The sequence below is a fragment of the Lonchura striata genome, chromosome 4 (genome assembly GCF_050655825.1).
Source record: "Lonchura striata isolate lonStrDom1 chromosome 4, ASM5065582v1, whole genome shotgun sequence".
Classification (NCBI taxonomy): Eukaryota; Metazoa; Chordata; class Aves; order Passeriformes; family Estrildidae; genus Lonchura; species Lonchura striata.
This window is the reverse complement of record NC_140706.1, coordinates 31,623,796-31,640,261: the sequence shown is the minus strand read 5'-3', so window position 1 is coordinate 31,640,261 and position 16,466 is coordinate 31,623,796. Positions and strand designations below refer to the sequence as shown.

At 36.9% G+C, this 16,466-nt stretch overlaps 1 protein-coding gene across 6 annotated transcripts in view; it reads right to left on the bottom strand.

Moving 5' to 3' along the window:
- The window catches only part of SORBS2 (sorbin and SH3 domain containing 2), a 144,511-nt gene that overhangs the window by 43,540 nt on the left and 84,505 nt on the right, over nt 1-16,466 (bottom strand). For all 6 annotated transcript variants that reach the window (XM_085578697.1, XM_085578698.1, XM_077782879.2 and 3 more), the window contains 5 exons: nt 12,113-12,257; nt 9,650-9,825; nt 4,937-5,003; nt 4,084-4,128; nt 2,720-2,903 (listed from right to left, as the gene is read on the bottom strand). In XM_085578697.1, coding sequence (XP_085434823.1) covers nt 2,720-2,903; nt 4,084-4,128; nt 4,937-5,003; nt 9,650-9,825; nt 12,113-12,257 — 617 coding nt within the window. The remainder of the gene's footprint in view (nt 1-2,719; nt 2,904-4,083; nt 4,129-4,936; nt 5,004-9,649; nt 9,826-12,112; nt 12,258-16,466) is intronic.

Below are 16,466 nucleotides of genomic sequence, written 5' to 3'. Positions count from 1 at the left end.
TTATAATATGATGATAAGGTGATATTGAAAAAGTTATAAAAACTTCTGAGGCAAAAAATGAGGACTTGTTTTAAAAGACAGTGTTATGTTCATTATCCTCATTTGTAGTAGAATTGCTTCTGAATATCCTTGTAAGCAGCATATTGTTTCTCTGTCTTGAACAGATAAACAAGAGGAAGAATTTGGCAGTTGAATTTGGAATAGAAATGTATCAATTTTCTCTAAAATTACAAATTTGCTTTCAATTTAATAATGCTATGCAAATAATGAAAAGTAACCCATGCTACTATATTTTTTCAGTCGTTTACTATGTCATATTACTAGCTAAATATACATTTTGGGGGAATACTTAACTAGTAACAGTGAGAGTTGCTTTGCATGGCAGCTCTTGTAGTACCTACCTCCATTGTACTTGTAAAATTGTGGGTCACACATATTTTTATTTAACTCTGTACAAAATGACCCACTAGTAACTCAAAGGTTGGAGGAAAGGGGAGGGGAAATACTACCAGCTATTGTCTATATTTGATTAAATTTTATCAGTTCTACTGGTCTTTCTGGCGTGACTTAGTTTGATGTGACCTGACATAATAATGCACATGTCATGTGCCTTAAAAAAATCTATGGGGTGGCTTTTGTTTATAGAATGCTTGCAAGTGCATTTCAGGGACACAGACACCTCTATTTATAAAATGCCCTACATTTCAAGGGAAGTAGTTCTACATGGCTTTATTGTTTATTTTCACTGAGGAAAAAAATATTTGCAGAGCAGAAAAGGTTACATTTTTTAGAAGGAACAGGAAAATGGAAATATTCTGATGAAATTGCATTATACTGCTAGCCACTGAAGCAGAAAGGATGCTACTGAAATTCTGATTCACACTCAATTCAACTAATTTACAGTTTTCAGCCTTTTATCCTGCATGGACTATATTTTGAGCTCAACTGCTAGTGCAAACCAGATCTTGCCTCGCAGCTATGAAACATGTGATATATGTGGACCTAAGCCTCTTATGTGAGATTTTAAATACTCTGGTTTTATAGGCAATTAAAAAAAAAAAACTCCCAATGGCAGGAAAAGATTGATGAGCTATAGCTTTCAGCAGTGGGCAAAGCATAGCTAACATGTTTGGTACGCCTTGGCCTGGAGAACAGGATTTCCACTGCCTGTTTTATCATGCAGGAGATTAAAAGGGGAGGTGAAATAGCCAAATTCAGTGCTGAGTAGTTGTTTCCAAGCTTGACAAGAGGCACTGCAACAGGCCTTCGTGACTGAGGCATTTGGCCTAGCACCGGACAACAAATCACACAACTTCAGAGATCAAGGCTAAACAGCTCTTTTGCTGTCTAGCTAAAAAAATCTGCACTTCTGTATGACCTGCTAACAAAATTCAAGCCTCATGGCCTCTTTGAGGCAGCCCAACTCTAATCTTTAGCATTTCCTCTTGACTACCTGCCCTTGGCAACAGGGAAGCCAAAATCAGTAAGCATCAAGCAATCTCATCTTCCTCTGCAATATGTGTATTTACTAAATTACATTTTGGATTGTCACTATCTACAGATTTTTCAAAAAGCCATAGTTGTGTCTTAATTTTATACACTTAGTATGGTCTTGCATCATAATATTTTATTGTAACTTTTAATTACTTGAAACTGTTTAATATAATTAGATTTCTACATATAAATATGTTTACAATGTCCAAGCTGACAAAAATGGTCAAATTCTCTTTTGTTGCTTGAGTGTAACTAAGAGACGAAAGCTTGTAGGCACAGATGAAAAGAAAAACATTACCCTTTTAATATATATAATATATAATATATATAATATATATAATATATTATATATAATATATTATATATATAATATATAATATATATTGTATAATATATATTGTATAATATATAATATATGCATAACCACACATATAGATTTATAATAGCATAATATTAACATGTAGTATTAAGTAATGTAAACACTAAAGAAAAGCATTTTTTCTAGAGCTAGTACCTACAGATATGCTGAAGTCAACAGAATTTGTGTGCAGGTCTCTGGCAAGGTTTAATCAAAGGATAAACACTTCTTTCCTGAGTTATGCATTACTAATTTTTTCCAGACTGGACTCTAACCAATGGGACCTGGTTTTCTGCAGAGAATTTGGATAGAAAACTATGGGAACCAAGGGCATCTGAAATGTCTCTTTAATCTGTAAACACTGTCTTGGTCTACCAAAATGGAGATTGAAAAAAATGGGGGTATAAAGCACTTCTAAGCTCTGGGGAAATGTGGGTTGACTTCTACACTCTTGTACAGTTTTGGTCTCCCTTGAATTTTCAATTACATTGTCTTTTTGATCTTCTCTTTGGTCTGGGTACAATAAAAGTCTTTTCTGCTCAGAGACTGACTATTGAAGACAGCTCCTAGAGCACACTGTTCTGAAACACAAAAAGCAGAACAATACCACTAATGAGAATAAAAATTCTTATTGCTCAAGGTCACATCATAAATAAGAAAAAACTCTTCTTTAGCACACTGAAGACATGACAGCACCATGCATGATGCCCGGACTCCTGACAAGGATCACCCCTCATCATCTGACTGACCCTTGAATAATGCCTTTGAAGTACGATTATTCTAGAGCTGCTATTTTATCCCTTGCTATATTCTGCAATTGGAGTACTTTACTTAGCAAGAGCACCTTTCAAAAGTGCACTAACTTACTTTTCTGGTGTAGACCGTTGCCTCATACGATGTGGTGGTACTGGTGGCGGCACGTGGGGTGGCAAAGGGGACGAGACTTTAAAGGCATCAGAGCTACTGTCAGAAGCACTTTTGGACAGTGGTCTGTATGTCTGTGTCTTTGCAGCTGGGTGTGCCTGAGCAGAGAAGGATGGACTGTAGCTACCTAATAGAAAACAAAACCAGAAACAGTCATAGCATGAGAGTAAATCTTAAAAAAACCACAAAATGGAATGCTACAAGAACCCACAGTAACTCAATAAAATGGCAAGATTACAAAAATGTGCAAATGAGTTTTAGAAGTACATTGCTGTGTATTATGCAGCTCATTAGAGAACTTACATATTTTTACACAAAATTACAAACACATAGGTAAAGTGCAGTACAGGTAAAATAAATTAATTTGATGGAGAAGTTAATGGGTGTATACATCCATCACATCTGTTAATGACACCCTGTAATTAATCTCCAGGATCATCCTGTTGCTCAGTTCCATGTACAGAAAGTAGAGAAAAAGCAGGAAACACACATTTTTTGATTATTTTAATAACTATTTGGTTTTTGATAATGAGGCAATAGCATTATCTTGAAGAAGATCACAAAAGTACAAACAGATGTCAAACCACTGACCCACTACAAGTCACCTGAACAGCACAGAAAAAGGCACTATTGAGAGCATGTTTAATGCAACAAAAACTGAAATGAAAAAATTTTGAATGGCATTTTTGCAGAAGGCACTATGGCCTTTTTGCAGGCAGTCTATTAATGCTTTCATTTTTGCTTTTTTGGAAATAATTTTACCATATGGGTATAATCTTCTTAAGACACAATGATTATATTTCTTAGATGAATATATCTTTTCTTGTGGGTAAATAACATCAACATGAATGCCTGTAGCAAAAATGGACAAGTTTGTAAAACAATCCATTATATCTGGCACTCTTGCTGCATAATTTTAAAATGTATTCAGTACATTATTTTTGTCTTTCCATGTCAGTAATTACTATTTTCATTTTCACACGGTAGTTCCCTTTCCATTTCTGTAAGGAAAGGCTGCATTACTAACAATCACTAGTGAAAATAAATGCAAAGTAATCAAGAAACTACAGTGTTAAGTGTATCCCTCTACAGTAAGAGGTCCACAGCTGAAATTAATTTCTGCAGTAAGGATGAAACTAAAATTAAACTTGTTTCATTTGGGGAAAAAAAGACATGAACAACTGAGATCAAATGAGACACTAGAAGGTGTGTCTACAAGCATTACAAAAGCGAGTGTGAAGAGTTAACTACACCATCACTTGCTGACATTAACAAAAGCGTCACTTTGAACACGGAGTAATTCCTACCAGTATTGTATGCATATGCAGTATTATACAAGTCTGTGTCGTCATCTACAAAAAGAAATACATATGTTACAGTAGTGCCATACATGCCAGTTCATCACAGAAACTGAGCTTTGTTTCTGCAAATACAAATAGAAGATTGGTAAGCCATCAAGCATTGTATTTCTTTTCCTCGTCTCATAGGTGCCTTTGGAAGACTCTCTTTTCCCCTTATACTAAACTTAGGGCATTTTTACCATCTTATTGTATTGTATCTTCTGGTCATGTCACCCATATTGCATGCTTACTAAGTTAGCACCAAACTGCAAATTACTTTTTGTCTGTTCTTTTCCCTTCCCCAAGCTTGATTCCTTCCTTTTGTCAGCTTTCCTATGCTACAGACTGTTAAGCTGCTGTTCCTATCACAAAAGGCAATCCTAAATATCTACTATGTGACTAGTGTTCAAGATAAAGCCTGTAAGCCAAGATTCTCCTGCCTACATTTCTTATTCTCCCACTAATATTCTGTGTGACCATACTGAATGTTAGTTCTACCTCAGATGAATAAAGTCTCCTTCCTTTTGGAGGTATAATGAACATAACTGCCATTTATACAGTTTCCTGACACCCTTGGGGCAAATCATAAAGGATAAAGCTAGCAATCTCACCAAAGCTCAGTCTCAGCAAAACCAAGTACAATACTCTATGACAACAATTAAATTCAGGCACAAAATTTTTCCTTAAACCAGCCTGTTTACTAGCCCACGCTGTTCTAACACTGGAGTTCTCCAAAAGAAAGGCAGATGGGAGGAGATTTACAGTAGAAAATTTCACATCCCTCAAAGTGGACATGAGGAGACAAAGACAATATACTCACCAGGCTTATGAACCATGTGGATTTGCTTGAACATTGTCTTGTACCAATCCTTTGGCCTGTCAACTGTCTGAAAAAAATAGAGTTTTAACAATTAACAACAAAATAAAAATACCCATGTGTACAGATTGGATCAGACATTTAATGTTATTCTGGACAAAAATATTATGTTACTCCCTATATAATAGAATAGTTTCCATGTATTTTGAATGTATTGATGCGTTTTATTGAGGAATTCCTTTAACAAATTCTGGAAGGCACTGAAGATTAAGTCAGTCTTGGACACTGATCCTTGGAGGGCATGATGGTTCAGAACATTGGAATTATTTTGACATCAACAGTTCATCACCTTTGTGCCCTATATCTGACAATGATGAATGCTAGATTCTTTACAGGAAAATAGAAACACCTCAGCAGTTATGATTACAAGCATGTAAGAAGTGCTTCTTTTGATCTCCTGCCAATTTCTGGCTTAAATTACTTTCAAAATGTAATTGTTAAAATAATGCAGATAAACTTTGTAATACTACTGAGAAGATAACTAAGACCACACTATATTTTAGAGTTAATGTTTGGAATGTAAACAAAGAGTATTCTTTACCAGTTTTAAAAGCCCTTTCCAGACAATTTTAATTTATTCAATAATCACTCATTAAATTATACTTATCCTTACTTTTGCAAACTAAGTAATCATAATCCCAAGGTTCCCAACTCTACTCATATCGACACCTGCTTGTTCTTTTTTTATCTCTCATCCTTTTGAATTTTCTCTTTTGCTGCAATTTTCTTTGAGGTAGAATGCAAATATTTCAGGAAAGGATTAACACAAAGGCAAACATGTTTTCAGTATTATCCTCCTTAGGTGTTAAAATGTTACTTGTCCCACAGTAGTCAAAAAAGCAGAAGTTTTAATGCAAAGAATCATGAATCATAGAATGGCCTGGGTTGAAAGGGACATTAAAGATCATCAACTTCTAACATCCCTCCCATAGACAAGGATAACTTTCATTAGGCCAGGTTGCTCAGAGCTCCATCCAGTGTGGCCCTGAACACCTCCAGGGATGAGAAATCTGCACCTTCTCTGGGCAATCAAAAAATTGTTTCCTTAAAAGTATTAAATATCTACACTAGTGGAACTCTAGTTAGAATAACTGGACTGAAACAAGTATCCTGTTTAGTGCTCCAGGATGATATATGCTCAAAAGTTTAAAATTCCAGGAGGTCTGAAGGAATTCACACTGATGGACATTACCTCCCTGTTTCTCCTCATTTCCCACAGCAACAGTCCCATGATATTGTGACTGCTTTTCTGAAGAATCTTCCAACAAGTGGTAGGTGAACAATTGCAAATAATGCATAAATACTATTGCTATGTCCCTGCTGTTTGTCAAGCATTGCCTGGTCCTCCACAAAGTCAAAGGAGTCTCCCACACAGAGACCAGTATAGAGGAGCTTCCAAGAGTAGAGAAGGAAGCTTCCCAACATCTTACTGGACATTTGAATGTTCCTTTCTCTCATCTCCCCAGCAAACCCCTCCTAGGGGTTTCAGCCCCAGCCAGTAACTTGGCTTTATGCTATAAACCAGACAGGATTAAGAAATAGAATACATTAATTTTGAAATTCATTTTCTCAATTTATATTCACTAATCCCACAGAACAACATTGTTTGAGGAATTAGCAGTATTCACAATGCACAAAGTCACTCAGATGCCATCCTGTTTTGCACAATATTATAGCTGATGCAATTAAATGCTGGAACACGGCATCATCGTATGTGAAAAAACCAATCAGCCAAATAGCACGTAAAGAACACAAGAAGTAACTGCAATTTCCATAATCCCTGCAGTATTGTAATCATCCATCAGGAAGTATGCAATTAAAAGAGGCCTCTCTGGCCCTGAGATTAGCTTAGCTGGTGGGAACAGGGTGCTAATAAATGCTTGGATCCCCATATGGGCTATTCACTTAAGAGCTGGACTTGATGATCCTTGTGGATCTTCCAACTCAGAATATGCTGAGACTTTCAGTGGACCTCTGGTTTTTTGTGTTTTGTTTATTGTTTTTTTTAAGCTGAAATATTACATCACTAAGTAGGAAAAGAAACCTAGCGGGACTTTTTTTTTCATTCTTACCAAGTAGAGGCCTTTTCAGTCTACCAATTAATTTGATAATTAGATATAGAGCAATCATTTTGGATGGACTAAAACAGTGCAGTTTTACTGCTTTCCATGAATCTGCTTTTGCTTTCCCAGGTCCCCATCAGTGGTAAATGCTGCTATATTTGACTGAATGCTTTTCTGAGTGAATGCCATTTTACCCTCTCTTTTTCAGAGACTTCATTTTTAGTGTCTTGGAATTTTACCATCTTTGGGGCAGGGCTTGGCACAAAAGCAGAACCTAACAACAATCTGAATTTTCAGACCTGCATTTCCCAGAGCTAGAAGGAGCTAAACTGGCATAGAAGGAACATGTTAACATGGGATCAGGATTCTAAGTGAATAAAAAGCTTTATAGGAGTCCTTCCCTTCTCAGAAGCCTGATACAAAATGGGTTAGTAGGAATATAAAGAACATCTTTCTGTTTTCCTTGGCTAAACAGCTGGCACAAACCATGTTCTAAGAGTAAAGGCAGACACGGAGGATACAATCACATCTTCCAAAACCTCTTTACTTCTGAGAAGCACTCAAAACCTGGAACACAGATACTTCTGAGTTCTTAGTAACATGCTAAACTTGGAGCAGCACAGCATTTTAGAACATAGGTGTGTGTAACCTATAACCTCATAACTTCATTTACTGCTATTAGATAGACGGTTACCATTTTTGCAAAGATGGAAGAGACTTCTAAACTTTACATGCAATAATAAATTGAATTAACTTGAAAACTTCTCTCTTCAGATGGACTGAGGGTGAACCTTCTGGGAGAAGATTCCTATTGAATTGCTCACTGACCTTGGAGAAAGGGCAGGTGATATACTCTACCTTCTACTATTAATGGAAAATGCAGTTTTAGCACTTTTGCAAGGTGCAGCATATTTGAGTCTTGCTGACAACTATACCAACTTTGTTCTTGCTCAGCTGGGGTACACAGGGCTCAAATATACTTTTGCATACTTATAAAGTAATCTCAAATAAGTATCTTGAAAACAATTTTACTGCCAGCTATGTCTTAAGGAAGCAGAATAAGGATGCAAAATGGCACATCAGACACAGTCTTACACATACACATGCCAGCATGAAGTTTTAACTTATATCTCATTGTGAGAATTATTTCTATAATAGCAAGATTACAGGCTATAAGATTTTTTGAAATTAAAACACACCAAAAACCAGAGCAAAACCAGCAGGAAGATGTCCTAATTCAAGCTGAATTACATTTTTAGGAGAAAATCTGAAAGACTCAGATCATACAACCTGAAAGTTAAATATAGTTTGGCAGATTTCCAGCTTCATTAGGCACACTTAAGGGGAATTTCTGCTATAATCTTATATAACTGATATGCACCCTATTAGAACAATCTGCTACTAAAAAAGAACAAAACCAATTACCATATCCAATATAAAGCAAAGGGACTACTTACTTAAAAAGAGGACAGGAAGCTAGAGCATTACTGGAAAAAAATGTCTTTATTTTTAAAAGATTCTGATCGTATTACTTTTTTACGTCAAAAATTAAGCACGAAATTGAAGAGTTTCTCCCCCAATCTTATAAAAAAATCTCCCCATCTTACCACTTATCCTGATTTTTTCCTACTGATTTTCTCCATTAATTCCTGGTTTCACCTCTAATTTTTCAGTCCCTTGAAGCAATTCTTGGCAATAGAACATAGCCCCATATGTCAATACTGGCAGACAGGATACATCCAGCAGCTGCTACATCCCTGCACCACGCTAAGACTTCACCTGCAAGGGCTCTGCCGCTTTCATCCTGGCTCCCACTCTTCTCACTTTCTCCGTCCAGCACAGCAGTTCTTCTCTGGCTGGGAAGGCCAGCAAGTGCTGCCTTCACAGACCTAGTGCAGCTGCCTCTGTGCTCTCTGGAGCAGCCAGAAGAGGCTGCCCTGACAGCAGAGTGGAAAGAATGCTTCAGCATAGTGAAAACAAAACTCTTCAGTCTGACATTCTGGGACCACTCAAGCAGTGACCAGCGGCAGATGATCAAAACTGGGCTGGTCACAATGAAAGGGCTCCCCAGCTATTTGCTTATGTGTCAGTCAAGGGCACAATGATTATTTACTGCACTGTCACGAAAATGCTACTCCCTTAGACTGCCATCAGAACCAAACTGCACATTTCTATGCTACCCTGATGATATGGGAATACTGCCCCAAAAAATGCAGAAGTGTAAGATTTTTGCATATGCACAGATGTACATATGATCATTTGCACATATACATATATATAAAGTATGCATAACCTTTATTTCAGAACTAAACCAAATGCAATTACCTTGCATCTCCAAATGGCAAGAACTACAAGAGACACAGGAAAGACACTAAATTTTGGCTACTTCTAATTAAAACTGGAAACATGAGGTTGCCCAATTATGCTCCCATCAGCATTCTCCTTTTCATCAACACACAATATTATGTTCACAAGGCTGCTGATTACACACGCTCTATTCCAAATTATATAAGAGTAGAAGAATGTGAAAAACCCATTACCAACAATCAGTTCATTGTATGAGCTCATACACAGATTTCCCAGAATTTCCTACCGTTCTAATTGCTGTAGGGATTCCAGATTCATCTACCGGGCCAATCCCTGCATAATGTGGAGCTTTAATTACTGTAATTTTTTTTTCTTCTTCTGAGGATCTACAGATTGGTATTGTACTGGTGGTGGTGGTGCTGCCAACACTCTGAACATGCTGTGAGTATGTCTCTGTGGACTCTGTAAAGATAACATGACAGAAAATTGTGTAATGACACAATAATCATACTTGGAAGTTAAAACATACTTCCCCATTTCAGTATACTGTACAAAGGCTGACAATCTTAATCACATATGTATACATATGTAAAGAAATATCTCAACTAGGGATTTCCCCTACTTAATGTTACATTAACAGAATTACAAACTTATTTAAGGGCCAGACAAGCTATTAAACTCAGAATTAGAGTGGAAGCACCTTTTCACAATGTCTTGCTCAATAAAAAGAGAAAAAACCCCACAAACTTAGCAAAATCTATTGAGAAAGGTGCAGCAGTCTTTCTTCTATAAATCAAACTTTTGCACCTTTTCTACCCATTCCTTGGAAACCAGCGACATAATTTCAAAACTTCCACCCACCAATTCTAGCAAACTATAGAAAATTGCTCTTCTGTAGGCAAAGAAAACAGCCTTGCACAAAAACTTATGTGCTAAGAAATGTGAAGTTTTGATGCATGAACATTTTTAGGAAACAAATTCTGACATACACTGTTCTTCCCTTAATGTGTGTTGATATGTTTACATGATTCCAAGTATAATCCATAAAAATGGTTTTTGTAACCCGGCACCTGTAGAACAATCTGATGAGCCATCTACAGTAACTCAGGTGAAGTGTTCAAGCTGCTACTGTTTTGTATTGACTTGCAATATTTCTACCCTTCCCCCTCAAATCTTCCTTTATCAGTAATGAAATTAATACATCACTATTACCAACTCCTAAAATGCAGAACAAAACTTAACAAAAACCACCTCAGTGCTGGGATGTGACATAAAAATTTGTACTTCTGCAGAAAATACACTCATTTCTGTATACAGGAAAAAGAGCCCTACTCCTTCAGGCAGCAGGCTTCAGTAAATTAGTGGGCTGCTATTACAAAGATTCTATTTTGCAAGTGCAGGTACAGTGAGATGGTTCCACTGCAAGATAAATGAATGCAGGGAGTGAAAATATATGTTATAACACTGATGGTGACAATTACAATTGACTTTCATGTGGCATTAATATCCACTGATTGTTCTGAAGAAAAATATGAATTGTAATATGAGCCTGCAAAAGGAGCTCCGGTGACTGAAAGCTCTAATTTTAATTTGAATATTTCTGCTCACTCCCATTGCAGTGCTGGATTTGGCATGGCTGTTTCAGCTGTTTACCCAAGTCTGAAATCCTGTAAATAATTCAGTGCTACACATATATGGTGAGGGGCAACTCTGTGTGGCAAACGTCTGAATATTTGGAACTTTTTCCCAAAATGCATGATGTTAAATTTAGAAAACATTTTGGATTTGATCCTTCATTCTTCCTAGGCCTCAAACTGAGGCCATCAGGGGGATTTCTACATGAGCAAAGAGAATTAAATCAGGCTGTTACTGTGGAACACTGAACTTCAGCATCACACAAGAGTGAAAGTAATAGGACATATTTTAAGTATATCCAAACCAGTATTGATAGATCTTTATCTCTGCAAACCAGAAGCAATCAAAACCCCTAGAATTCTGGGATGTGGAGTAACCCATGTATACAGTTTTTGTACTTATCATTATGATGACAGCAGCATTTGTCTAAGATGTCTCAGAGCAAGAACTGTCACCTACTTTCCGTGCAAGCACAAAAAAATTGTGAACTGTGGGACCACATTCAAGTTACTTTGCATGTATAATCTTTTCTAAATATGCACAACACTGGTAGAAAAAGCAGCAAGTATCTCTTGGCAAAATGGGATTATACTGGCAAAGAGACTAAGGCTGATAGTATTTGGTTTGTGTTTAATTTTTACATTAAAGATGCACTAAAAAAATACATGAACAAATTTTAAATTGATGTAGCTTTAGGTTTTTAAAAGCCCAGAGCCTCTCCCTTTGTTGACAGTATTTCTGCTGAAGAATTACGGAAATCGTAGGGAGGAGCAAAGTACAAAGGGGGCCCTTGGCTTTTTAAGACAAAATCTGAAAGGGCTGGACAGGTTGAGCAATTTTGATAGACGCCCTTTCCTTGGTAAAGCCAGTAGAAAATTGGCAAGAGGTTAGCTCACACACCTAGGTTATAAAACTTAACAGTAACTGCAGTTCATGATCACTACTGTACCTAACAATAAATGCTATTATTTTTTTGCATTTACTTCCCAAGGTAGATGAATAGACAATCCCTTCATTATGGATGTGAAGCACTCTGCAATTGTTTGCAGTCTTTGCCACATGAATCAGAATACGTTGCGTAATGTATAAAGCAAACATTCTGTGTGAGGCTTACCCATCATCCTGCCATGCTGCATGATAACAATGTTGGAATTGAGTGAAGCTGGTGGAGGGTAAGCTGAAGAAGGGGAAAAAGGCCTTTGAAAGTGACTCACTGGGCTGGCAGCAGTGCCAGAATTCCCATTCACTGTGATCTGAGCCTGAGAGAGACAAAACAATATCCCATTAAAGTACACACAAAGCTTTCCGACTGCAATCCCAAAGAAAGAGTGATGCAAGACTGTCATCCGCGCAGCAATTACCAGTTGTCAGGTACACAGCCATAATGGCATCTGCATTCACTGCAACACAAAACCTATCACAAAGGGAGCAGAGTGTGTTCCTTGTATACCTTGTACCTCCCCTCTTCTCTCCTTGTGTGTGCTGGCTGTGATGCATGCTGTCTTGGGAAGGTGACAGAGGGATCATGGTCAAGGCAATGAAAATTGCACAAACACAAAATTCACTCTTCCCCTCAGTCTGCCACAGATCCCTCACACCAAGAGACATATTCCCTTAGTGCACATGCTCAAGCACTATGGATATTAATGGGAGCTTCTGTGCAGACTGAAGGGAAAAGTCTCATTATAACTAGCTGAGAAGAGTGACAAAAATGTCTTTAAAAAATGGAAGGCAGCTGGAGTGACTGTGGCATGCTGATATGCAATCTATCACAATAAAAATAAATTGCACCAATTAAAAAACCAACAACCCACAAACACAAAATGACAGAACAAAATCAAAAATGGGAGAGCTAAGCAAACTGGCAATTAAGCAGCAAGCACCTAAAGCCATTTAGGGTTTAGTCACTAGAGGTACTTCACAAGAGGAAACGATCTGCCCCCAGGTTTAGAATCTCTGCACTGAGTCTGTATCACTTTTATGGGGAGTATTGAAAGAATCAAAACTGAGACACGGAGAAAGCATTGAATGAAATAAGAGGCTAGTGAATATTCCAGCAGAAAAGCAAGGGAAGCTCTCTGCAACATCTTTAATGCAGAACAGTTCTTTAAAGCTGAATCAGAAGAACTACAAACTTTGCTCAATTTCATATAACAAATGAACTAAAACATGCTGCAGATGTAAACAAGAGACTACCTGAAGCAGCAAAGCATAAATAAAAGCATACTAAAATGCACATTATTTTTAAAATAAATTATTCTTGGCCTTCTGTATGCATTTTTATTTTGGAGATTACTGCATTGATTTGAATTTTTTAACATCTTGGCCTCCCATAGCTAAGAGAGAAAAAAACATTTCTGGGTCCTATGCAGACATCATATGAACTTCTAAATGCATTCGGGGGTTTCTCATTTTAAGGATGCCTGTTTTCAGAAATGAGCTGAAAATTTTATGTTGTGGTGATGTCTCTATTGAAAGTTTTGTGTTTAAACATCTCCTCTCTTAATAAACTCTAGAACCAAAAACAAGTTGGTTTTTCTTATGTGATCCTCTCCTCCAAAAAAACCCCAGTTTTGGAGATGTAGGAACAGAAGAGCTACATAACTCAAAGACAGCATTTCAACAGTATGAAGGCATGTTTCCACATAAGGTTTCAAACTGAGGCCAGCCATCTCTCCTCTACTTCAGGTGTTCACCTATTTTCTTTTCCTACATGCTGTGAGAAAGCTTGTTTCTAGGGAAGGCAGGGTACAACCACGTGCAGAGCCTTACACCTTCTGACTCGTTTACTATGGCTTTGCTGCTCTGAGCAGAACTGGTGTGAGTTCTTTGCACACTGGAAAGAGACTTCTATGAATTTCTATAGTAAAAGATTGAGATGTTCCTGAGAAGGACTTTACCAAATAGCTCAGTTAGACAGTAAGGCACTTACACTAAGTAGTACAAAATTTCATGAAAACAGGACTCACACAAGTAATTGAAGGACATTAGTCATAAATGTCTATGTGGCATGTTCATATATGACATTTTTAGGTTTGCTTCTGAAGGTTTTAGATAAGATCTCAGCTCCACAATAATTTCTTAGTTTCTAATGATTTTATCTTTGAGGAAAATGTCTGTGAAGGTAGCTATTACATTTGTTCATCTGCTGCATCTTGCACATTTTAGCTATAGAAGATAGTTCTACCAAAGGCCTTTTCTTCCTTTGGAATAATTTGGTAGTTACTGACATTTCAATACGAGAATGTGACACTTTAAGTCAAGGTGACAAAGTTTATTCCCACATTGTAGTGAAATCCTTTAAGATGCCAATTCACGAGTTAGACACTTTCCTACGTGATCTTTGTGAGAAAAGAAGACAATATAGGAAAAAAAAACCTTATTCAACCAAAATGCACCTATTTTCCAATTTACTGGAAAAATAAATTTCATTATGTACCTTTCCCTACCAATCTCTATTAGTTTTTTTTTTTCTCCAGTATACCTAACCTGTCCTCCACTGCAAGTAGAGCCACCTACTTCTGCAGCAAGATAATCAAGATCCTGTAAAAATTCCTATGAGGTATCAGGTTTAAAATTCCATTAATTTGCCTGAGCATCAGAAAGAGAAGCTCTCTGGATTTCCAAAAAAGAACAGAAGAAGGCCTCCATCTGGAACTGGAGCTGCTTTCTAACTTTCCCTCTGCTGAGACAGGGAGAAGAGGTCACATTATGGATATCTGAGTAGGTCTTTGCAAGAATGTTGCACAGCACACACCTGACCTCAAGACAATGAATTAGGTTAAAATACTCAGAATCAATTGAAACTCAAGACAGTCATGGAACTTGGGAAAAAGCAAAATTCTAATGTGCACTTCCATTTCCAAGTTTCCATTAGATTCCAAAATTTCAAACTACATGAAAAAGAACGACCCACCGACAATACTTTATAGGGAAAATGTTCATAATTGGAATAAAACCAGAAAAAACACCCTCTAAAACCAGCTGTGCTCTAATTTTAACTCCAATTCTAAGCAGAGGCACAAATAAGAATTACAACTCTTGTACTTCAGGTTTTCAAAGAATCTGTAATCTGTGACTAAAGGTAAAGAAAATTGACCAGAGTTTTACCTTTAGCTCTGCCTTTTGCCTTAATATTTGTCAATTTTGTTGATTAAGCTCTTCCTGGTGCTGTTGCTTCTTCATAGGAGTTGTTTTAGAACTTTTTTTGTCTAGTCTCATTAAAAAACTCAAAAATAAACAACCATTCCCTATGTGGACATGAAGTCTTTAAAGCATAGTTATATCTTATGCAGGTAGAGTGGTGGATGGCCCAGTCCTATATTACTTTGATCATTCTCCCAGTGGTTTTCATCAACATCAATCTGAGAATGAAGATGATTCCAGGATTAGAGCCACTAACAACATGTGTGTGTGCCACCAGCTTCCTCACTGTTTTTTCATTCCATGGATGCATTTTTATCCATCTGGCTCTTCTCACAGAGAGTGGGAGATGATGACTTTTCTAAACTGCAGAGTTGGGTTTTGCCAGCAGTTAAATTTCTGTGGAGTTCTTAGGACTACTTGGGGATTTTTGCTCTTGGGTGAGTGTCTTTTCATTTTTCTCTGTCTCTTAATGGTGAACAAATGTTATGCTCATCCCTGCCATATATAAAAGAGGAAGTGGTGGTCAGATCTGATTATTACATAGTCTTCTACTGGGAGACTAACTCTGTCTAACCAGTCTATACTGATTATGGTATCTTTGGCTACAAGTACTGTGTTGTATACAGATTCACAGTAATGATTAAAAAAAAAAAAATGTTTTCCAAGCTGTGTTACAGAAGTTAAGCATTAAAGCTTTTACACGCCTGCTATTGGACTTTTTTTTTAGCAGCATCCAGAACAATGACAAACAATCATTGGCTTTCCAGGTGACTATGTGCAAGGTTGGACTCAAAATACTTTTTATAAATTATACACAAAGCTTAATATATATATATATATATATATATATATATATATATATATATATACACTGTTTGTTCTTTTCAGGCTTGAAAATTATTGTATGCTAAAGTATTTATACAAAGTTTGAACACTGCTGTGACCCAGTAAAACTTTGCATTCAGAACATCTCTGTTTAGCAATTCAGCAATGAATTGCTCAATTTAAATGAAGGCTTTGTTCTGACTCATTTTAATCATGTGGATAATCTCAAAAGAAATCAAAAGTGATCTGGGTTTGACCCAGATTCCATACCTTCTTTCTCCCCATACATGAGTATACTAAGGTACAGGAAAGTGAATGTATGTATGAAGTGTCTAACCACATACTGACTTTTCCCTTGATTTAACCAAGAGAAAAGTAACAGGACACTTGAATAAGTCAAGATTATTTATGCAGTTCAGTCCTGTAAGAAACTGTGCTTAGGAGAGGAAAAGGTTAATTAGAGAAAACCAGTTTTGTGCAGTCATCATGGTTGGGGA